Source organism: Pan paniscus, chromosome 11, assembly GCF_029289425.2.
Source record: "Pan paniscus chromosome 11, NHGRI_mPanPan1-v2.0_pri, whole genome shotgun sequence".
Classification (NCBI taxonomy): Eukaryota; Metazoa; Chordata; class Mammalia; order Primates; family Hominidae; genus Pan; species Pan paniscus.
The window spans coordinates 116,774,728-116,800,191 of record NC_073260.2 but is presented as its reverse complement, the minus strand read 5'-3'; the positions used below and the strand labels follow the sequence as shown (position 1 = coordinate 116,800,191).

At 36.8% G+C, this 25,464-nt stretch overlaps 1 protein-coding gene across 3 annotated transcripts; it reads right to left on the bottom strand.

Annotated features, from left to right (window-relative positions):
• Nucleotides 1-5,340: 5,340 nt before the first annotated feature.
• DMAC1 (distal membrane arm assembly component 1) lies at nt 5,341-6,807 on the bottom strand. Of its 3 annotated transcripts, none has more exons than XM_008977030.6 (2): nt 6,439-6,807; nt 5,341-5,634 (listed from the first exon to the last, which is right to left on the bottom strand). In XM_008977030.6, the coding sequence occupies exons 1-2, from the start codon at nt 6,722-6,724 to the stop codon at nt 5,570-5,572; spliced, it is 351 nt and encodes a 116-aa protein (XP_008975278.1). In that variant the 5' UTR covers nt 6,725-6,807; the 3' UTR covers nt 5,341-5,569. The 3 variants fall into 3 exon arrangements, with proteins under 3 accessions (XP_008975278.1, XP_024785931.1, XP_003823440.1); XM_024930163.4 differs by having other exon boundaries at nt 6,537-6,807; XM_003823392.7 differs by having other exon boundaries at nt 6,451-6,802.
• Between the last annotated feature and the right edge of the window lie 18,657 nt (nt 6,808-25,464).

Genomic DNA, 25,464 nt, shown 5'->3' with positions numbered 1-25,464 from the left:
CTGGGCCTTGAAGGACAAGTGGGATTTCTCCATATAATGCAGGGACAAAAAGATATTCCAGCTTGAAGGAATAGCATGTGTAAAGGCATAAAGAATGAAATTTTAGGGAGAACTGGCTTAAGTAAGTGGCAGAAACATCGGCTGTACGGAACAGATGTCGAGGAGTGGAAGACAATTAAGACAGAAAGTTATGGAGCTGAAGATGAAAGGCATTTCATGATCTGCCAAAGTGTTTGGGATTCATCTTGTATGCAGCAAAGATACTGAATGGTTTTAAGCAGGAACATGTTTTCAAGTGGCTTCGGCTACAGTGGAGAGTAGATGAGAGGGTTTCCTGGAAGCAAGGAGGAATTAAGAATCTATTATAGCAATCTACATGAGAAATGATGATAACTGGTCCAAAACAATAGCAATGGGAATGGACAGAAGTGACGATTAGAAAGTTAAAATAACCAGGGCTTGTTAACAGGTCAGAAGTAAAGAATGAGAGTAAGGAGGGAGTCATAGATAATTCCATGGTTTCTAGCTTGGCCAGCTGATGAAGTGGAAAGACTATTAATAGAGATAAGAAATAAAAAAGAAATAGGTTGGAGGGAGATATTAAAGGTTCATTTGGGACACGTTGGGACTCTGATGTCTGAGGACAGACAAGAAGAGATGTCCTGCTGTGACTGGGAAATACAGTTTGAGGTTCAGGAGAATGGTGCAATGTCAGGATAGAGATTGGGGTAATGTCTTCGAAGGGAATGAGCTTGGGGAGATGAGTTGAATGTCTTCTCCTGGATTAATATTTACATTGCTGTCACAGTGATAAGTGATATAACCTCAATTATAAAGAAAGGAAACCAAGAGATTAATGATACTAAGGGATAACCAGAAAAAAGTGAAAATCAAAATGCAAAATTTCTAATTTTGAAACTTGAATATTTTGAGAATGGACGCTAAGAATACAACTGTAGCAACATATGTTTCTAATTAGTGTTCTTAGCTGAGCCACTACTGGTTCATTGGCCTAAGACCTTCTTTGGGCAAATTCTTAACTCCTTCGGGTCTCAGTCATCTAATCTATAAAACATGGTTGCTGAGGATTAAATAAAACAATTCAGGTAAAATATTTAGCATAATACTTGGCATATAAAAAGGGTGCTGTAATTTTTAATATATTTACTTATCAGTGGAACAACTGTGCTAGAAAGCAGAGAACAACTAAAAACACACATTAAAACTATCCAAGAAAACCACCAGTAAAAGAACAAGTGAAGTTAGTTACTGGGAAGACAAATGCTATTCAAATAAATGGCTTTTTCTTGCTACTTCCTGAATACACAGAATGGTATTTAGTCTGACACGCCACCTACTATGACTAAAACACCACAAAACACCTCTAATTCCTTATATTAGTTTTCTATTGCTGTGACACAAAAATATCACAAACTCAGCAACTTCACACAAATTTATCTCGGTTTCACATGACTGATACTCAGCTTAGGGTCTTACCAGACTGAAGCCAAGCCGCTGGTCGGAGCAGTGGTTCTTGGTTCTCATAGGGCCCTCTTGCAAGTTCACAGGTCATAGGCAGCAATTCATTTCCTTGCAGTTGTAAAATTGAGGTCCTCATTTTCCTTCTGGCTGTCAGTTGGGGGCTACTGTCAGCATCTTCAGGCTGCCTGTAGTTCTTTACCACATGGTCCCCAGAGGCAGTTCACAACATAGATGTGAACTTTTTCTCTACGGGCCAGCAAAGAACTTCTGGAGCACTAAATCCTTCTCATGCTTCTAATCTGACTTCTGTCTCTGACTTCCAGACAGAGATTTATTGGGCTTATATGATTAGCCCTTCTGGATAATCCATTTTATGGTCATCTGATGTGGTACCTTAATTACACCTGCAAAATCCCTTCACAGCCAGCACCTAGAATGGTGTTTGATTTGAGTAACTGGGAGGTGTGTGTACCCCAAGGGGCTGGAGACAGGGACCATCTCAAGACCCTTCTACCACATTCCTGAAGTCCCTGCAAGTTCAGTCACAGGACTGAGCAGTGATTTTTAGTGGCATGGCTGGATTTAACATTTGACCCTCTGGCTATTTCTCTACACTCCATTTATATTTGAATGACAAGTTGCGAATACCTCAAAGTCCAAGAGATACGCATTTTAGAATGATGTGTAATTATGGGTCTTTCACCTTTAAGTCTGTGCCCCTAACACCTACATAATCATTGGGTCAAGACAAGAATTTGTCACTTAAAAAAAAAAAAAAAAGCAGCTTTTCAACTAAAATTGTTTGCTATTGTTTAAGAAATGTCAGTTTGATCAATGTGGTCCTGGCAATAAATCAGTTGAGGCCAAGCCTGGTTTGAGGGGATATGTGAACATATACTTGCCCTGAACATATTTAATTAAAGAGCATGTATTTTATGTTGTCAAATCAACTGGCTTCTTTCAGGAGCCTCCTAGCTTAGACACAGCCAGGCTGAGAAACCATTAATAAAAAGGAGCAAGCAGCAAATGCTAAGCTGAGGGTAGAGCTGAAGTACAAATCACGGTTGAGATGCTAACTTCCAGGGCCACCAGAAACAGCTGTCTCTGCACTGGTCTCAGCCAGGTAAAGCTCCAGAAACTTTTGAGACTGCTCTGCATTTGGGACACTCCAGGGCTGTCAACAACAGCTGTCTCCGCAACTGGCCTAGGGAAAAAAAAAGAGATCTCCTATCCCCTTCCCCTATCTTACCCAGATCCTTGAGGGTCAATCTATATGTGGGTCCTTTAATATGTTCATTTTGCTAGCTGATCACACTATTCCAGACTAGTCAATACAATACACAATAGGAACAAAAGATGGTGTAATGATTTCTTGAATATCTCGAGATATCAAAGTTTATACTCACTATATATAGCTTGAGTTAACGATATCTTGGACACTGATAAAAGCCAATGTTCACATGTACATTCACATTTTGGTCTCTGGATCCTAGAGAAATGTATAAGTGCATTTTAAATTACTTTTTGTACTTTTTCTCGTCTCCTTCTTTGCTATAGGTAATGATGAGACTTTATAAACTCTCTTTTCCATGCTGTAAAGGGATTCTAAAGTCTGTAAATCATAATTAAGCTGGTGTTCTTACATGACTGAGTTATAATCCATTGATTCTTGAGCCCATTTATCCTGCTTACTCCACCTCAGCTTCAACAAAAGGAAAGATATTGGGGGCAGTAAGTGAACTTTCTGTATTGAAGGATTAAGACGATGTCTCTGTCTCTGAAACCTCTCTGAGAAGATCAGACTCATCCCTAAAACAAACTAGGATGTCTGGGTTAGCACTGGCAGAAATCAGCTTTTGGAGTATACTTCAAAAGAAAAAAAAAAAAAACTTTTAACAAATGCAGATTTTCCTTTTCCTTCTTCCCACATTATAGACATGGTAGAACAATATTTTGCCTATACTTAGTTAAATTATTCCAAGATGGAAAGAACCAAACACAGACACTTTGGCATTATTAATGGTGAGCAGGCAGGTTTATTCAGAAAAACCTCAGATTCATACTTGTAAAAGTCTGAGAAAAACATTAAAATGCTATTACAATACAGTTGACCCAAACAACACAGGTTTGAACTGCGCAGGTCCACGTATCTGTGGATTTTCTTCCACCTCTGCCACTGGGACAGAAAGACCAACTCCTCTTGCTCCTCAGACTACTCAGCGTGAAGATGAGGATGAAGACCTTTAGGATGATTCACTTCTACCTAACGAATAGTGAATATATTACTTTCTTAATAACATTTTTTTTCTCTAGCTTACCTTCTTGTAAGAATACAGTATATAATACATACAACACAAAAAATATGTTAATCAACTGCTTTATGTTATCAATAAGGCTTCCAGTCAATTGTAAACTAACTACTAATTCAGTTGTTGAGGAGTCAGGTTATACGCAGATTCTCCACTGAGCAAATGTTCAGCGCTCTTACCTCCTGTGTTGTCCAAGGGTCAACTGTGTATATATTTAAGAGTTACTGTTCACCCAGTAGATCAAGCCAAGACCAAGTTAGGTTTACGTGTTTTTGGTTTAACCAAAGAAAATGTTCAGGGACTAAAGCAGTCCATCAATAGAACAGACTGCCTTTTAAACCAGGGAACAACTTGTCTTTGTAGGTATTTTAGGTATATGAATGACCATATGTATCTGCTTTGGGTCATCCATGGTCCCTTCCAACTTAAAACTTCTCTATTCATGAACATAGCATAACTGAGCTATGGATTTCATATAAATAATATCTTGTTGCGTACTTTAGGTTTGAGATGTTTTCTTTTTCAGTTGCATAGATATATATAGCACCATCCCCACTATGAACTCTGATGGAGAAAATACAAGATTCTAAAGTCATCTGTGAGGCTAAATAGACTTAGGCACTTCCACATAATGCTGCAAAAAGCAACAGCCGTAAAGGTACTACCTGCTCAACATGTCATTCCAAACAAATACACTATGATTAGCAGCTGAATTTAACAGTATCTTTCCGCTTTGAAAAACACTTTATATACCTTTACAAAGAAGCCATAGTATCTCAGGGTAGAAAAACCCAATAGGTAGAAAACATGGCCTTCTCTTAGAAATGAACTATGTAATTTTGAGTACTTATCTCAAAATCATCACAGAAACATATCTAGTGCTTGTGGAAAAAGAATCAAAAGATCTTTCTTTTCTTTAGCTAAAGGTTTTGAATTTTTCTTGTGACATTTAAGTCTTTTATTGTATGCTGATTTTTATGATTATCTAACTGTTTCATAATGGTTATTCTTGCCTCCATGAAAGGGAAGACTAGAACAAAAAACTGACAAGAACAAGTTCTAGCTCCATCACGGACTTACTGAATGACCCTAGGCAAATCATGTGGGCTCTTTCTTGTGTTTTAAGTTTTACCTCCAATGAAGTAACTACCTCAGACTAGCTGTGAAGCTCTCATAAGGTGATGGATTTGAAAGTGCCTTGCAAAGTATCAGCAATTCATACATAGAAAATTTCACGTACTTCTATATATTGCATGATGCCCACCCAGGGTTAGGTTAACAGTTGTTGATCCAATTATGAAAGAAATAAAAAGAACTCTTTAAAATAATGAAGTAAAATAGCTAATTTTCCCGTTGGTTTACCATATGCTGTATTTAAAAGTTTTAAAAATTATACTAACTATATAACTAAACATATTTATGTTTATTATATATAATATGATATGCAATTATATAAGACATACTATTATGTTTATATATAATGCTTAATTAAACAATTATATTTAAATATAAGTTATACTTTCCTTCCCCAGATAAGACAAAGAACCTGTTTACTTCTCTGAGGGATTTATTGGTTCCTGTGAAATCTGTGAAGGCCACAAACACTCCACAGCCAGAGAATGACAACGTACGATTTTCTTTTCAGTCTTGTAGTATCCACAGTAGTGATGTCTGTCCATGTACAAGTGTCTGTCCAGAACACCCATTAAATTCCATGCCTGCTCTGTGCGTCACGGGGAAAGGGACAGAGACAGAAGACAGATTCACTGGTGGTACTTTCAAACAACGCGGTAGGCCTTCCCTTTGGGGTCTGCCATGACAACGATACCCCAGGTGGCAATGCCTAGAAAAAAAACAACAATACCTTACCTTTATGCTGCATTTAAATTTACCAAGTGTTTCACATATACGCCATCTTATTTAACCCTCACAACACTTCTGGAGGATATATTACCATTGTATCTTTCTTAAAGGCAAGTGAAGCACAGAAAAAGAAAAAAAAAATCAGGAAAAAAAAGAATATCCTGTAGGAGAATTTACCTATACAGGATCAAGAAGGTAAGACAGTTAGAAACCTAAAATTCTATTCACTGACAATCGGTTTGAAAGCTAAAAAAATCATGACATTTGATTGGATGACATCTTGACGATCACAGAAGGGGGCTGTGGGCCACATTACCCAGGTGTACCAAGTAGGTGAGTTTAGAACCCACGTCTAAAGATCTGGGATTCAAGGCAAATTTCTTAAATTAAGGTCAAGGGTCCTCGCTCAGGCTTTCTCCAGGACCTGGAGAAAAAGTATGGCCTTTGAGATCTGATATACCTGGGATCAAGTGACTGTCATTTCCTGACCATCAACACAATACTCCTCGTTGCCTCGGTTTGCTCCACAGTAAATACTATAATCATACCTACTTCTCACAGCTATTCTGAGAATTAAAAGGGCTGAGTCTAATAAGGGTTCTCAAGAAATACTAACTTAAAATTAAAAAAAAAAAAAGAAAGGCGTTCCAACAACTTCCTCTCCCACCTTGTTTGAGGTGCCCCCACCACCTGACCAGCGGCAGCACCCCGCCTCCCCGCCCACGTGGCTGCTCCGTTTCCTTCCTCTACCCCGCAGATACCCAAACCCGCCCAAGTGCTGTGCCTTGATTCTCACTGAGGCCGATGACCATCTGCGTAATGGTCCATGGACTCGGGGGGTATCCCATCTTCACGGGCTTCCGTGCCACCCAGTACACGTACCCGCCCGCCCCCATCAGCCCCAACCCAGAAAGCACGCGACAGCTCCAGCAGGTCTTCAACAGGCGGTGTTCTGCTGGGGAGGTCGGCGCTCCGGGTGTAGCTGGGGGCGCAGGCTTGGCGGGCGCCGCGGCGGTACCGGGAGGCGCAGTGATATAGGACTCAAAAGGCTGGGACAACCGAGACCCCATGCTCTGGAACTCGGCCTCAACCTTGGGCGTCTTTGGTTCAAACTGGCGTAAACGACGCACCGGAAGGCAGAGCGCCGGAAAGCAGAATGCCGGGACGCTAGCGCCGTGCGCGGAGGAATCTTAAGGGCTGCTGGGAAATGAAGTTCTCCTCCGCTTCAGAGGCGGAAGAGGTGAAAGAATGCTGCTCTTTCCTGCTGGATTTCTCTGGCAGCAACAACCTCGGATGCGCTGGAGGACAATTCCAGCCCTCCTCCCCGCCGCCCCCCCCCGGCCCCCACTGTTTTAGAAATTCTGTAATCGCTACTCACTAAATGAATCACCTTTCAGTCTCCTTAAAGGAGAAGTCTGGCTCTCTTAAGTTTCCTGCCTCACATGAACTGCGAGACCTTGGGCATGTCATATCTCCTATCCAGAGGCCTGTGAATCAAGGAGTTGGGTTTTATATGTGCATAATCATGTGCTAGATACAGACATACCATAGCGATTGCAGGTTTGGTTCTAGACCAACACAATACAGCAAATATCTCGATAAAGCAAGCCATGCAATTTTTTTTTGGTTTCTCGGTGCATATAAAAGTTGTTTATACTGTAGTCTATTAAATGTGCAGTAGCATTGTGTCTAAAAAACAGTATATATATCTTAATTTTAAAAAAATCTTGCCCAAAAAATGGTAACGATTACCTTAGCCTTCAGTAAATCCTAATCTTTTTTTTTTTTTTTTTTTTTTTGAGGTGGAGTTTTGCTCCTGTTGCCCAGACTGCCCAGTGCAATGGCATAATCTCGGCTCACTGCAACTTCCGCCTCCCGGGTTCAAGTGATTCTCCTGCCTCAGCCTCTCGAGTAGCTTGGATTACAGATGCCTGCCACCACGCCTGGCTAATTTTTTTGTATTTTTAGTAGAGACGGGGTTTCACCATGTTGGCCAGGCTATTCTCAAACTCCTGACCTCAGGTAATCCACCTGCCTTGGCCTCTCAAAGTGCTGAGATTACAGGCATGAGCCACCGCACCTGGCCACTTCTCATCTTTTTGCTGGTGGAGGGTCTGGCCTTGATGGTGATGGCTGCTGACTGATCAAGGTAGTGGTTGCTGAAGGTTGGGGTAACTGTGCCAATTTCTTAAAATAAGACAATAATGAAATTTTCTGCAAGAATTGACTCTTCCTTTTACGAAAGATTTTTTTGCAACATGCAATGCCGTTTTATAGCATTTTAATAACCACTATATAACGTCTTTCAAAATTGGAGCCCTTTATCCAACATTTTGACAATGTTCGTAGCATCTTCACTGGGAGTAGATTCCGTCTCAAAAAACCACTTTCTTCATCCATAGGAAGTAACCCCTCATCTGTTCAAGTTTTATCATGAGATTGTGGCAATTCAGTCACATCATCAGGCTCCACTTCTAATTCTAGTTCTCTTGCTATTTCCACCACATCTGCTGTTACTTCCCTCATCTGAAATCTTGAACCCTTCTGAGTTGTTCATAAAGATTGGAATCAATTTCTTCCAATATCCAGTTAGGGATATTTTGATCTCCTCCCATGAGTCACAGATATTCTTAATGGCATCAGAATGGTGAATCTTTCCCAGAAGGTTTTCAATTTACTTTAACCAGATTCATCAGAGAAATCATTATCTCTGATTGTAAGGCTGCAAGAGCCTTACAAAATGTATTTCTTATATAATAAAACTTGAAAGTCAGAATTACTTCTTTATCTATAGGCTGCAGAATGGATGTTGTGTTAGCAGTTATGAAAATGCTAATCTCTTTGTACATTTCCATTAAAGCTCTTGAGTAACTAGGTACATTGTCAATGAGCAGTAATATTTTGAAAGGAATCTTTTTTCTGAGCAAGAAGTCTCAACAATGAACTTAAAATATTCAGTAAACCATGCTGTAAACAGATGTGCTTTCATCAGGCTTTGTTGTTCTAATGATAAAGCACAGGCAGAGTATCCTTAGCATAATTCTTAAGGATGCTAGGATTTCCAGAAAGGTAAATGAGGACTGGCTTCAATTTAAAGTCATCAGCTATATTAGATTCTAACAAGACAGTCAGATTTGAAGCGTGAAACCAAGCATTGACTTGTCCTCTCTAGTTATGAAAGTCCTAGATGGCATCTTTTATTAATAGAATGCTGCTTCATCTATACTGATTATCTGTTATCAATTATCTAAGCTACGTCTCTTTGATAACTTGCTGCAGCTTTTACATCAGCACTTGCTGCTTCACCTTGCACTTTTACAGCTTATTTTTTTTTAACCACATGAACCAATGTCTGCTAACTTCCAACTTTTCTTCTGCAGCTTTCTCACCTCCCTCAGCCTTCGTAGAATTAAGGAGAGTTGAGGTCTTGCTCTGGATTAGGCTTTGATTTAAGGGAATGTTGTGGCTGATTTGATCTTCTATCCGGAAGACTGAAACTTTTTCCATATCAGCAATATGGCTGTTTTACTTTCTAATCATTGGTGTGTTCACTAGAGTAGCACTTTTAACTTCCTTTTTCTTTGCATTTACAATTTGGCTGTTTGGCCTACATTCCGGCCTATCCCAGTTTTCGACATGCCTTCCTTAGTAATATTCATTTCTGCATTTTGACTTAAGTTGAGAGAAGTTTGACTCTTCCTTTCACTTGAACACTTAGAGGCCATTGTCATGTTATTAGTTGGCCTAATTTCAATATTTTTGCATCTCAGCAAATGCAGAGGAGAAGTAGAGAGGGCAATGGTTGTGGGTGGAGCAGTCAAAACACACGTTTTTATTAAGTTCACCATCTTCTATGGGTGTGGTTCATGCTGCCCTACAATTATTCCAATAGTAACATCAAATATCACTGATCACAGATCACCATAACAGATATAATAGTAATGGAAAAGTTTGAAATATTACAAGAATTACCAAAATGTGATACAGACATGAGTGAGCACATACTGTTTGAAAAATTATGCTAATAGGCTTGCTCTACACAGGGTTGCCACATAACTTTCTATTTGTAAAATATACAATATCTGCCATTTACAGTAAAGTGAAGCATAGTGAAATGAGACATGCCTGTCCTTTGCTAAGCAACTAACTGCATGATGCCATTTAATCTTCATGACTCAACATGGCAGATGAAGTTTTCCCAACATATGACAAAACTGGCTAACTGCCATAGCCACAGTTGAAACCAGTGTCTGTGGATACAGTCAAATATCTTAAACACTACCTGTACATATTGTGAAGAGACTACACAAATGTGATCAAGATGTTAAAAATTGGTTTGAATTACCTGGATAAATACTTTTTATTTCTCTTTAGCTTCTTTCTTAAAGACATGGTCTGAATTATGTCATAGTCATGGCATTGTTTTTTTGAGAGCCTTGGAAAAATTCAACCCCAAAATCAGGCTAATAGATATGAGGAATTGATACAGAACCTGTTTTTGCCTGTTTACTTTCTTATCTCTTAAGAATGATGTTTTACTTATGATACTGTCTTTGCAATTAAACTTCTGTATCATCAACTCCCAACTCGTATCACCTTTCATTTTCTTTGGGTTTTGAGTACATATTTCTTATGTTGGGTGGTTCTCAGAGAATTACTAGCAAGAAATAATGACATTTAGAGTTTTGAGTTTGTTTCTCTTAGAGGAGATGGGTGAATATAGGGATAACTTTGGATTTAAACTTTTTTCCTTTAGATTGCCTTTAAAAATTAACAAGATAAACACATTCTATTCCATGTTCTGAAATGCGATGTGATTTTTAGGAAGGCTAAAAAAAGGAAAAAATAAAGATATGGATATATGAGGATAAAATAAAGTAGTGAGAATACTGGGTTGGCCTACTGCTTAACTTCAAAGATGCTATTTATATATATGTTATATGGCACATATAATTTGGGAGGATCTTTATATATACACACACATATATGAGAGAGAGACATAGAGATATACATATCTCTATGTATATTTATATCTATAGAAAGGTGTGTGTGTGTGTGTGTATGTGCATATGTGCACGTGGTAGGAAGACAAAGGAGTTTGGGAGATTTGGGTTCGATACCTTACTTTATTACTGTGGGCCACCCATGTGACATAGAAAATATTATTTATCTTCTCTGGACCTCAGGTAAATCATGTGTAAAATAAGATTTGGACTAGTTGGTCTCTAACAGTTTTTCCTGACTTGAAAATCCAACTACTTATTAGGAATCTCTCTTCAGATGGCATTGCACTAAGTGCCATACCAAATGAATTCAATAGTATTTCATTTAGAAATTCACAATTGTGGCTTCTGCTTCTTACTACCTGATACAACACTTTATAGTTATGTAATTTCTTCGTATTTATATAGGAACAAACTCATCGTTTCGCAATTGTTGCCAGACATTTTGACTGATAACCCTATAGATAAAAAAGATTGAGCACACACTATCATTTATGCATGTTTCTTATTTATAAATTATATATTAATATACCGCATTGTATATTATAAGCATGAGGTAAAATAATAGAAATAAGAAATTTCAATATTTTCTCACATCACAATATATGGACTTGTGCATCTCCATGGATACCATGGTTATTTGACATGTGATTTTATTTATTCGTGTTTTATCTAAAAGCTTATCTTCCATCAGGAGAGAACATCATTAATTCTCCAAATAAATAGTATTAAAATAGCCCTATAACACTATATCCGAACAACAGGCAAGATTTTATTTTAATTTGTGTTCCTTTCAAGTACCTTCCAAAAGATGGGTTTGTTCTCTTATGATTATCTCAAATGAACTATTTCAGGCTTTGCTGCTATTTGATTGTTATATCCCTCCAAAATTCAACAATGGCTTCTGCAGAGCCTATGTATCCTAAAACTACATAGCACATGTTGCAATTGAGATGGACTCACATAATTTTGATTGGAAAATTACTGGAAGCATTAACACACCTCTTGAGATAAATGAAACAGAAGGGTCTGAGAATAAGGGAAGATGCTGATGAAAGCAAGCATTGTAATTGGAAGAAGTCTTTAAGGGAGGGAAACTAGTAGAAGGTTGAAAGCTAACTTTACCTCATTTTCTTCTTCATTGTGTTTATTTCTTTTACTATTTGTTATGTCTATAGTTCATTTTAGCACTTTTGACTCACAAGATCTCGTGATTTATTTATAAATATAAAAAGTGCAAAAGATGTAAAACTGTACATACTGAAAGTGTGCTTCACACTCCTGTCTGTCAGCCACCCAGTTCTCCTTCCCTGACAGTGTGTGTTACTAGTTTCTTGTGTGTCTTTTCAGAGATGTTTGCTTATGTGTGTTTTTTTTTCTCCAATGATTTTAGAGTTCACTGCATATCAGTCAATATGTAAAGAACTTCTTTATGCTTTTGTGTGGGTCTATAGTATTCCATTTTATGAGCATACTATATGAGTGCCCTCATATCAGTGGGCACTAATGGACATTTAGACTGCTTCCACTCTCTTGCTACTATAGATAGTGTCACAATAAATAAGTTTGTGTATACATCATATCAAAAACATGTGAGTATATCTTAGAATAGGACATATTCTAAAGATACGTATGGTAATTATAAGCATGGTGGATAGTACCAAATTGTCCTCCATAGAAATCATGCCAGTTTACACTCTCACCAGCAAGTACAAGAAGACCTGTTTCTTCACACTGTTATTTAAAATTGAATCATTGATCTTTGATCTCTGCCAATCTAATATATGAAAAATGGTTTCATTTTCCTTTTTTTATTATGAGTGAGCTTCTTAAGTATGTTTAGGGGCAACTCATATTTATTTTTCTGTGAACTGTCAACATATTTTATCCATTTTTCCATTAGATTGCCTTTTTCTCATTGACTTCTCAGGACTCTACATATTAGATGAGTTAACCTTTTGTCTGTGATATAAGTAGGCATATTTTTCTCCCAATTTGATATTTGTCTTTTGACTTTGCTTTGCTTTTTACTATGCACATTTTATTAAACATATACTTGAGTCGATCTTTCCTTTTATAGCTTCTAAGTTTCATGTCATGTTTAGAAAGGCCCTCCACCATCTATGGTTTCTCCAGTATTTCAGCCTTTTTTTAATGCTTAAAAATTTAATACATTTGAAATTTATCCTGTTATTATGTGTCAATAATAGAATCAGACTTTTCCCCTCAGAGGCTACCCAGTTGTCTCAATATTATTTATTAAATAATCCACCTTTTTACTACCTATTTAAAATGCCACTTTTAGCTCATAGTTGCAGCTACCCGAGAGGCTGAGGTGGGAGGATCGGAGAGACTGTAGCGCACTATGATCATGCCTAGGAATAGCCACTGCACTCCAGCCTGCGCAACATAGTGAAATGCTGTCTCTATTAAAAAACTTAATTAAAAATCAATCAACAAATAACATTTTAAAAAATTAAATGCTATTTTTCAAAAATACCATATATGTAAATATATGTTTATCTATATTTATGTATATATGTCTATATTATATATGTATTTATCTATATATACATCCATATATATATATTTACGTTTATTACTGGACTTCATATTCTATTCCATGATCTGCCTATTAGTTCTTATGCCAATATCACATTAATTGCCAAATCTCTATAACGTGTTAATACTTGGAGACTGGTTTGCCCGATTATCTTCTCTTCCAGACTTTTCTTGGCTATTTTTGCTTGTTTATTTTTCCACATGCACTTTTGACTCAGCTTGATTATTATAACAAAAGATGATGACATCTTTATTAGGCTTATATTAAAATTGTAGGCTAATTTAGGAAGAAATGACATCTTTATGATATGGAGTCATCTTATCCAAGGACATGGAATGCTTTTTCTTTCATTCATGTCTTTTGTATTCCTCTGTAGCATTTTAAAGTCTTTTCATAATGATCTCACACATTTTATTTCAGACATTTTATCTTTTGTGTTGTTACTGAAAGTAGGGATTTTTCCTTCTGCTGTATCTTCTGATTGATTGTAGTTTAACTATAAAAAGGCTTATGATTTCCAGAAATCCTGATATTGAATTATGCATGCATTCTGATGAACCTCTGAAATATGACTGATAGTTTTGTGTGTGTGTGTGTGTGTGTGTGTGTGTGCACACAATCTGCTGATTTAGGTGATCACTATTATGTCTACTTCATAAAAAGAATTTGGAGATACTCCTTTTTCCTGGATTCTGGAACAGTTTAAACATTATCTGCTTTTTAAAAGTTTTGGCAGAATTTCCCTGTGAAATTGTCTAGTTCAGTCACTTTATTCTTTGTGGGGGCAAGCAGGTTATTTGAAGAGGTTCCTTTCTATTTTGGAAAGCTGTTTAAATTTTCTGTTAGCAGTTTGTTTTTACAAATTATACATCTCTGGAATATTATCAATTTCATAGTAGTTTGCGAGTTTGTTTTTATTGGTCAGATACGATGGTTCACACCTGTCATATCAGCACTTTGGGAGGCTAAGGAGAGAGTATCCCTTGAAGCCAGGGGTTCAAGACCAGGCTGAGAAACACAGCAGGACCCCATTTCTATGAAAAAATGAAAAAATTAGCCGGGCATTGTGATGCATGCCTGTAGTGCTAGCTACTCAGGAGGTTGAGGTAGGAGGATTGCTTGAGCCCAGGAGTTTGAGGCTGCAGTGAGCTATGATTGTGCCACTGCATTTCAGCCTGAGTGACAGAGCAACACTCTGCCCACCCCCATAAAATAAGTTTGTTTGTATTAAGTAGAAAAGACAGTACCCAGCAATTCTTTTAATCCATTAATTTATTTAATCAGTGTGGAATCTGTAAATGTTAGCTTATATGGAAATGGATCATTGCAGATGTGATTAAGGATCTGGAGATGGGTTGGTTGTGATGGATTTTCTGGTCAGGCCTAAATGCAGTCACAGGTATCCTTATAAGAGACACACAGAGAACAATTATACACAGAATACAGTGTGACCCCAGAAGCAGAGACTGGACTGAGGCAGCCACAAATCAAGGAATGCTGGCAGTCACCAGAAGCCGGAAGAACCAAGGAACAACATTTCCCAAGACCCTCCAGAGGGAACTTGACCCTGTTGACACCTTGATTTCAGCTCAGCAATTCTGATTTTGAACTCTGGCCTCCAGAATAGTGAGAGAACATACTTTGTTGTTTCAAGCCACCAAGTTTGTGGCAATTTGTTACAGTGGCTGCAGGAAACTAATAATAAATGCACTTGATTAAACTATTGTCTCAAGACTGCACTCAGAAACCTAGGCTCAGACAGCAAAGTATATCTAACTGTTTGGGACAGCATTTTCTTTCTTTACGGATTTTGTGTTCCTCTATTTTCTGACATTGAACATTGCTGTGGAGAATTCTGAGGCCAGGCCAATTTATTTTCTGATGTAAGTGACTAGATCTTTTTGCCTGAATGCCCAAATGATTTTCTTTTCCTTCCCTCACTTTTGTTTTTTCCTTCCTTCCTTCCTTAAATTGTCCAGTAAAATCTTTGCTGACTATTCTAGTTCAGTTTTCCCAGGCATAAGCAATACCCTTTCTATATAAATAGATTCTTATCATTTATTTCAGGAATGTTTATCTGAATTATATCTTCTTAAAAACACAATTATTTTATTACTTTCTTATAACCAAATACAGCTAACTCGCATTACTTCTACTCATTCATCATTACAAAGGACAATTTATTGAATAATTTTAAACAATGCACTATATGGCAAACAATAAAGTTAAATTTACAAAGCATCCTGATTAATTATGTAGACTGATCATTAAAAAAGAGCAGAATTAATCATTTGTTTCTTTCCTTATAAAATAGAAGTTGAAAGGGTTCTGTTAGTCTTAATATCATCTTTATATTAAACTAGTGCAAAGTGTGGTACATATAATTTCATCTGGAAAGGTATGTAACTTATACATCTCATATAAATTAAGAAAATTTGCATAATAAAATGAATTCAGAGAGCCTTAGGCTTGCATATTAAAATTTGATGTTGAGCTATCTTTTATGACATTATAGATTAATTATTACATAAAACATATTTTATAAATTTATAACCCTGAGTAAAGAAAAATAATTGCTTCTTGAAAAGGTATTTCCGTAGTCATTTGTTTTATAATAGGATAAGCTGAATTTCTGAGTTTAATGTCTAGCAAGTCTGAACACCTTAGCTTGAGTCAATGAATTGGTTATGCCTCATATTTCACAGTGACTGTTTCCTAAAGTCATGAATCTGCCGTTTCTCCTGAAATACTGACAGATGATGCACTTCTTGGAGTATTCCTGTCATGGTAGTTTTCCATGTGTTGTTGTTGTGTATGAACTATATTATCTCTCCTCCCTTCCTCTTGTATGCCCTTCCATTTTACTTAATTAGAGGTCCTTTCCAAATATGCTCAAGAAGAATATTCCTCTAAGAATTTCTCTAAGCAGGGAAGTTTTGAGATGGAAAATTAAAGAGAAAACTGGGTATTAGAGTTCCTTGGCTTTGCCTATAGTTGTTGCAAACCTCTGCCGGATTAATGAGGTTGTTGAAGTTTCTAAATGTGGTGACAAGATCCATAACTCTGATGTTTTTCTACAAATTCATTATCTACCTATGGCTCCTTTTTTATTGGATCTTTTTTGAAGACTGGCCTTTTAAGTCTTTGGTTGTTTATTTTTTTTTCCATACTCTTTCATTCTTAGCCTCAAGGAGCTCCATATGCCTCCTTAGATAAACACTTTTTATTGTGTGTGCATTTATAAGTGTTTTGCCACCTTTTGGAGCTTTGCTTCTAATAAATGTTTCTCCTAGCTTATTCTGTTGCTGATGCAAAAAAAAAAAAATAGGTCACTCTAAAAGACCTCCCTAAATTTCTGCAGGTGTCTCTGTGGTGGGCCTCCATTTGTAAAGAAGAAAGAGATTGCAGATGAGGAGCTACATTTTTGTCCATATTCTGCTAGATTTTCATACGTTCACAAGGTTTTGTCTTTTCTCTTTCCAGAATGAGCAGTAGCTGTTTTATATGATGGTCTCCTTGTAATTCCAGTGATAAACATGTCTGTCCAGACCCTGTCAGCTCATAGGTTCAGAAAAGTATGTCTCCCTTGGGAATCCTCATTACTTCCATAGACTTTGGGGTGAGCGGTGGCCTGAGAGTGGTAGGCTGTAGCATTGGTACAGGAAAAGGGAGTAACAAGGGAGCGTGGCATGCCATAGCCCCTGTCCCCTGCACTCAGAGCCTGGCATGGGCCCAGGGGCATAACAGTCACATCACTTCTTCCTGTACTGTCGCCAACCTGGGCATGCACTTTAAACATTCGTTATATGTTTTTTTTCTTTAAGGATTCCAATTATGTACACTGTTATATCTTCTTTCATTTTCTCACTAATTCATTTCATTTACTTTCTTTTTGCTTCTTAATATGCTTGTACAAGTGTCTGTTTTCCTTCATATTTCTCCATTTTTGCCCTTATAACTGAGATGGCTTAATTTTTTTCTTCCACTGTGTTTATTGAGCTCTGACAACTCATATTTTATTGTCTCCTGCTGTCTAATCATCTCATTCTGAGTTCTTTTGTTTGTGCTTTGAGTTCTTGCTTCATAAACCTGATTGCTTCCTTGCGTTTTTAAAATTCAGGGAGAAATGTTTGGTCATGATGTTTATATGCTCTGTGACAATATTTTTCTGGATGTTATTATGAATCTACCATTTGTGTTTCTTATTTCTTTCATTCTTTCTCCTTTTTTTTCTCAGTATACCTTTGAATATCCTGTGTTGGTTCCTTTTAAAATTAAGCATCTTTGAAAGGTTGAGATTTCCCAGCTATAAAAGAAGATTTATATCAGGAAAGAGACAGAACCAAGTTTCAAGCAGGCTGAGATTTTCCCTGTAGTTCAGGGAGTGGTGTGTGAGTTCATATAGCCCTCTTTTCTCCTCAGTGAGTGATAATAGGCAGCTTTGGGATTTTATAACTCAGCCTTTTTTCTTCTACACTGCTGCAGAAACCATGTGCTTCCTGGGTACATGCCTTCTTTTTGGCTGGTGGGTTTCCTTGTGGAACTCTACCTTCTTTTCTTCATGGAACAAAACTGTGTCTATGGAACTAAGGACTTAATGTTTTGCATCTCAAAGTGTGCCCTTCACCTTCAAGAATTATGCTTTGCTGACTCTTTCTGATATTTGCAGCTGAAATGCCCTTGCTCTGCTGTCTCTTCTCTCCAACACACCCTCATGTGATCACCACTGCCATAGTGATTGCAGGTGTTCAGACTGCAATGAAGCCTCCTCAGCCTTGGTCCCTGGTAATTAGAATGAGCAGATACTCCTCATTACCTGCTTTGATATGTAGGGTGAGAGAGAAATAAACTTTTGTTGTATTAAGTTCCTGGGATTGAAAGTTATTTGTTACTATAGCATAACCTAGCTTATTTTGACTGATACAGTTGGTTCACAACTGAGGTTACTACCCTTGAGGGCATTTGGAAATAGAAGGAAGCATTTTTGGTTATCACAACAGAGCATCCAGCAGCCAGGATACTAAGTCTTTGGTAATGCTACAACAGTTCTACTCAATAAAGATTTCTTTGCCTGAAATGCCAATAGTACCCCTCATGAAACACTCAAGTAAATGGCTTGACAAGAACAGCCAAATCACCTTTCTGAGTGCCCATTATTGAACCCTTGCCCAAATTGGATGTTTCTGGCATCTTTTATTGTCTTCTGTTTTAAATAATTCAGGTAATTTTAAATGTTTGTATATGATTTATTATTTTCTAAATATCACATCAATGAGTGAACTGTTAGAGTTTATTCATTTTTGCATTCTCATACTGTTTAGCACGGTACCTTACATCTAAGTGGTACTCAGTAAATACCTGTGAATTTCATTAGAATGAAGTATAATCTTGGGCCCATGTCTGAAGACCTGTTTTCCATATTCTGGGTGCACATTAGTAAATTCAGGGTTCCCTTTTTTTTTTCTGTAGTTTGAACTGACAAGAGATTTGAAAAATAAACAACTGAAAAAGACATTCCCTAAAGGTAAACATCAAGTGTAATAAGACTCGAGTCAAATGGCCCAGCTGTCACAGTAAAATACAGCCTATTGACTTCCTTCTCACTAGGGAAAAGCACTGCTTACCACTTACCACAGACAGCATGGAGAGAAAGTATCACCCTTAGAGCTGCAGGAGGAAATGTCCTGTGTAGCTGAGAGAGAGGCACAAAACAAACCTGGCTGGTAATAGATAGCCACGTTTTATATGAGGTGAGGGTGGGAAACATAATTATCTTACCTTAAGGGTCAGAAAATAAATAGCACCATAGTTAAAATCTAAGTGAGGTGACCAACAACTTTTTTTCAAAAATCACTAGAAAAAAATATTAAAACCCACTAGGTGCAAATTCCTAGTGCAGGAGTGGGTAGCAGTGAGTCTCACACAAAAATGAGCAGGATGGAGCTTGCCTTCTCGGCTTCTGGGATCTTATCTGCAAACTGTGTTCATATCTAAATAAATATAATATCTATAGACCCTGACAAATGTTATGACAGAGGTAGTAAGAAAATTTACTGAGAATGAAGGAAAAATATCCTTTCTAATTGGATGGAAGCAAATGAGTTGAATCTAGAAGGAGTAATGCTGCAAGTTGAGCCTTAAGAGAAGGCTCACATGTGGAACAGCGGATAATACAGAACTACCACTGACTCCCTTGTCCAGCAGCAGGGTTAAGAGGTATAATAAATAACATTGATAAAATGCTTCACAGGTAAATGGTATGATTACATACATTATTCATATGGCTGCATTACTATTAATGGATGGTTTATGTAACTAGAAACTGAAAAATAGTGACTGTTAAAGACTTTAAAAATTGGGATATACTAAAAATTATTACCATAATTTCTCACTGACTTATCAACTTATTATTGCATATGTCTGCATTTCTAGGACATTTATGTCATGTAGAATGACAACTAGTATGCTCTCCGGATGGCCATATTGCTTCAGTCTATTGACATTGACTCCTTGCAGGATCTCATTCCAACCTCAACTAAAGATAAAAACATCATTTGAAATATTGCTTCAGTAAATTCTGTTCTTATAAAATCAACCACTCTTATGACTTAGGACTAATGTTTATATTTGTTAATTTCAAGGAGTTGTACATGGGCTATTAAGCAGTATATTTCTTTTGGTTTGAGTGCTTGTATTGATTAAATGAATAAATACCTTGGCTTCTCTTCAAGAAATGGTACTTCATGATGTCTTATATCTTCTTAACTTAGAAAAGTCTAATGGGTACACACAGTTAAGGGGGAGGATAAGCTGTTCAAGTACATGTCAGTGAGCCCAGGCCTTAAGAACCGTGAGCCAAAAATACTTTAATTATTTCAGTTTTTACCATAACACTAATTCACTTCAACAAAATGCCTCTCTGCTTCCTTGTTCCTTATTACTGTCATGAGGAAGGCACTCATATTGATCCCTGTGTAATCTTTTTTTAGGCCTTATGGGTATTTCATAGGTGAACATCTGGGAATGTTGTTCTTAGGCATCCAATGAATCAGTAGAAGAGGAGTGAGCCCTAGGTGTCTCGCAGCCCACTGCATCTGAAGGATTGCTGACACTAATCCACACCGCATCCTGCTATCAAATTAGAAGGCCCTGGATCTGCCACTGACGTGAAGCATAGATGGCCCAAGGAATATAATTGCTGTTGATAATAAAATGCACGGTTTTCTTGGAATTTTGATTTATCCCAGAATTTCTTTCCAGAGCATAGTCTTGTATTTTTACTGAAGTTAGCATAAATAATAGAGTGGAAGAGGAATAGAATGAGGTGATAATATGAATTAAAATATCTATAGTATTTTCCTGTTTTCTACATTTAATACTCTAATTTAATACTTACAATAGTACAATGACATGAGTACTGTTATTTCCATCTCACAAGTAAGGAAACTGAGGTCTAGAAGGTTAAATAGTTTGCCCCAAATAATTTGCTAGTGGATGGAGATGCTGGTGGAAAGAAATAACATCTAACATCGAGTGGGAAACTGCATATATTCCACATATGTTAGTAAATTCAATCTTTACAACAACCTTATAAGCCAGGAACTCCTACTAGCCCCATTTTTAAAATAAACAAGTTAGGAATCAGCTATTAGTGATGACTTTGTTTAAGGGATGAAGCCTAGATTTGAATCCAGAGTTTCAGGCTCACAGAACGTATTCTCGACCTTTATACTGTGGTGTAGTCCAACTTAGTGTGGCATCTGACTGTAATTTGAGATTTCCATCCATACACTGTGCTAAGATGCACCTATAACATGCTTTACACACTGCCTGGCACAAAGAATGCATTTTATAATTGAAAGCGACTATTAATGTATGAATAGCAATGGTGTATTTGCCTGTTACCTTTATTACAAAGATTTCTAAACATTCAACACCTATTGTTGGAGTCATAGAATACTGGATTCCGCATATTTTCAGGTTATATTTATAAAGATTGAGATTCAGTGGCAATATGTAACTTTTCAAAATTGATAAGGTGTCAGTGGCAGGTCAGGCTGGCAAGGCAGTAAATAAAGTTCTTATTGTGCTTGACTGCATGGTACCCCTTACTGACCAAAAGCAGCCTGTGAGCTCACAATATCATTTTTTAAACACTTTGCAGTTTACCAAGTGCTTTTAAATGCGTCCATTCATTTGTGTCTCACAACAACCTTGTTAAGTGGCCAGTATTATCTCTGTTTTACAGAAAAGAAAACTGAAACACAAAGTCAGAGGTTAACTAACGACACAATTCATGCAACTAAGCAATGAAGGAGCCAAAATCAAGAACAGATTCCCTGACTCTAAGCACAACGATTTTTTTTTTCACTGTACATTGTCATGTGGTATTTTTATTAAGATTTTCATCTCCTTATATTAGTTATGAATTAAATCTGAAAATGCAAATGTAATAAAGTATCACAGTGGGTAGCTATTTGAAATGAATTAGCAAAAGGAAAAATCTGGTAGGCCTAATATCAAAATCTTAAAAACTTCTTTCAACAAATATTCATCCAACATGTATTTATTTAGTCCCTACCTTGTCCATGACATTTTGTTATGTGAGGTACATAAAGAAGCAGGGGCCAGGAATGCTGAGAAAAGCCTTCAATTCAAGTTCTCATATTTTTAGATGTAAGAGAATTTATAGCAATCATGTCAAGGTAATTATATATCTTATTTCATTAATTAAACTAAAATCAAATTGGTGATGGCAGCTGTGTCTTAATTATCTTTACATTTTGCATAATGCATGGCCCAGTATCTTACCTGTTGAATGAATGAATTGGGGTGTGAATTCAGAGACATAGTGCTTCAAGAGTTTATGGATTAAATTGAAAGGCATGAAACTAAGTTAAATAAAATAGAAGATTGATATATGATCATATGATATAGAGAAGAGAAGCATTATTTCTAGTTGAGATAATCCAGGAAAGCTTCATGGAAGAGATACTTTTTGAATGAGAGATAAGTAATGATTTTTGCTGCCTTTTTTAGGGTAATATACATAAATTAGTCTAATGAAAGAGGTAAGATATTTAAATCTCCTAGCAACCTGTAGTGGGCATAGTGGACATTCAAAATACCTTTATTGAATGAATGACTGACTGAATCTTTGCAATGAAATTTTAAATGTATTAGCCTTTAAATATGAAATGTTGAGATATCTTGGTATTACTTAGAATTATATTAGAAATGTCAAAACACTCTGATCAAGGATCTTTCCATATTCGATTTGACCCTTCTAAAACAAGGACATCACATAAGTATTTTAAAGAATGCTCTACTCTGTTATAGAGATCTGATAATCCTGTATAATTTGAAGATGCATATGGAATATATAATCATAAAGTAATACAAACATCTCTGTGAGGTTGCATCACTTCTTTTTTTTTTATTTCATCCTTATTTTTATTTTTTTGGGGGGTTTTTTTTTTATTATACTTTAAGTTGTAGGGTACATGTGCACATTGTGCAGGTTAGTTACATATGTATACATGTGCCATGCTGGTGCGCTGCACCCACTAACTGGTCATCTAGCATTAGGTATATCTCCCAATGCTATCCCTCCCCCCTCCCCCCAAACACCGCATATTCTCACTCATAGGTAGGAATTGAACAATGACATCACATGGACACAGGAAGGGGAATGCATCACTTCTTTGAAAGGGAAATCACTAAGCCAAAAGTATTCCCTTATGTCCTCATTCTTAATATATCCCATTTAATTTTGACATCTTTTGGCAGTCTGGCCATGAAAACTATGATATAAGGATTTCCATTCAATTTTGAGTCTCGGTTACACTTTAGTCTCTGCATCGATCATTCAGTTTCATGTTTTTTTTTTTCACAGGAAACCACTCACATGCCTCTTAGGTTACCCTGGTAGTGTAAGAGCTAGGACTTTTATATGAACAATAAAAGGAAGCATTATTTACCATAAGGCACTTTTCATTTGATGGTCAATGACTCACAGTGCTTTCCCTTACTCAAGAGTAAAATAATAATGCTTCTATCCAATATTTAAAGGTTTTAAAAATGTTTACTAAGTTTCATACTAGTGTAATTATCAAAAGAATAAATACAAATTTAAAACATTAATTATGAGGATGGGACTTCAGTTTGCTTTTATTACAACAATAAATAATAAACACATTCAGTGGGCTTTCCAAATATTGTACTTCTTTTGGATTTCTTTTAGAAACATTTTAAAAAAATAGCATAAAGGAAAATGTCAACAATGTTAATATTACTAATATAAATTAATGTTTTTGGTGGCAACATTTGGTGTCTCATATATTCTCACATTTGGAAGATTCCTCATTTGTGCTAGATCATGTGTGCATCTCTTCAGTAATGTTCAAAAAATTTAAAATTTTGATAAGTAAAATCTTGATGAACAGTAAAAAAAAACTTTCTAAATTAATTATCTGACACTATGAGGTAAATCCTGTTTCTTGAACGTGTACGTGGTGCATTTTTGGAAACTATAGAGAAATGCTTGAAAATGTTATTTCATATGATAAAATGTGAGCCTTTCACAAAACTTCTCAGAACTTTGTAAAGTTTAGAGTCATTTTTTAAATTATACTTTAAGTTCTAGAGTACATGTGCACAACGTGCAGGTTTGTTGCATATATATACATGTGCCATGTTAGTGTGCTGCACCCATTAACTTGTCATTTACATTAGGTATTTCTCCTAATGCTATCCCTCCCCCCACCCCACAACAGGCCCCAGTGTGTGATGTTCCCCTTCCTGTGTCCAAGTGTTCTCATTGTTCAATTCCCACCTATGAGTGAGAACATGCGGTGTTTGGTTTTTTGTCCTTGCAATAGTTTGCTGAGAATGATGGTTTTCAGCTTCATCCATGTCCCTACAAAGGACATGAGCTCATCCCTTTTTATGGCTGCATAGTATTCCATGGTGTATATGTGCCACATTTTCTTAATCCAGTCTATCATTGATGGACATTTGGGTTGGTTCCAAGTCTTTGCTATTGTGAATAGTGCTGCAATAAACATACATGTGCATGTGTCTTTATAGCAGCATGATTTATAATCCTTTGGGTATATACCCAGTAATGGAATGGCTGGGTCAAATGGTATTTCTAGTTCTAGATCCTTGAGGAATCGCCACACTGACTTCCACAATGGTTAAACTAGTTTACAGTCCCACCAACAGTGTAAAAGTGTTCCTATTTCTCCACATCCTCTCCAGCACCTGTTTTTTCCTGAATTTTTAATGATCGCCATTCTAACTGGTGTGAGATGGTATCTCATTGTAGTTTTGATTTGCATTTCTCTGATGGCCAGTGATGATGAGCATTTTTTCATGTGTCTGTTGGCTGCATAAATGTCTTCTTTTGAGAAGTGTCTGTTCATATCCTTCACCTACTTTTTGATGGGGTTGTTTGTTTTTTTCTTGTAAATTTGTTTGAGTTCTGTTATCCCCATGTGCTCTTATAACTACACATCATGGTTCTATAGTTTTATAATGATTATGACTGAATGATTACTTTTATTTGGAATGCCAAAAAATAAAAGAAGAGAACGATAAGAATAGTTGGCATATATCATAAACAATATGAAAGGACGTTTAGAGTTAAAAAAAAAAAGATATGCTTTCATGGCTAGACGTCCCCAGATGGATTATGTTTCAAAGGGAATATGTAGTTTCTTTCCCAAGGGAGTGATTTTTAAACCTTGGTGCCTTAGTCTATTTTGTGTGGCTACAACAGAATACCACCAACTGGGTAATCTATAAAGAAAACAGTTTTATTTCTTTTTTTTTTTTTTCTTTCTTTCTTTCTTTCTTTCTTTCTTTCTTTCTTTCTTTCTTTCTTTCTTTTTTTTTTTTTTGAGACAGAGTCTCACTCTGTCACCAGGGCTGGAGTGCAAAGGCAGGATCTTGGCTCACTGCAACCTCCACCTTCCTGGTTCAAGAGATTCTCCTGCTTCAGCCTCCCGAATAGCTGGGATTACAGATGCTCACCACTACACCCAGCTAATTTTTTGTATTTTTAGTAGAGATGGGGTTTCACCATGTTGGCCAGGGTAGTCTTGAACTCCTGACCTTGTGATCTGCCCGCCTTGGCCTCCCGAAGTGCTGGGATTATAGGCATGAGCCACTGTGCCCGGCCGACAATTTTATTTCTTACAGTTCTGAAGACTAAGAAATCCAAAATCAAGGGGCCAGCATC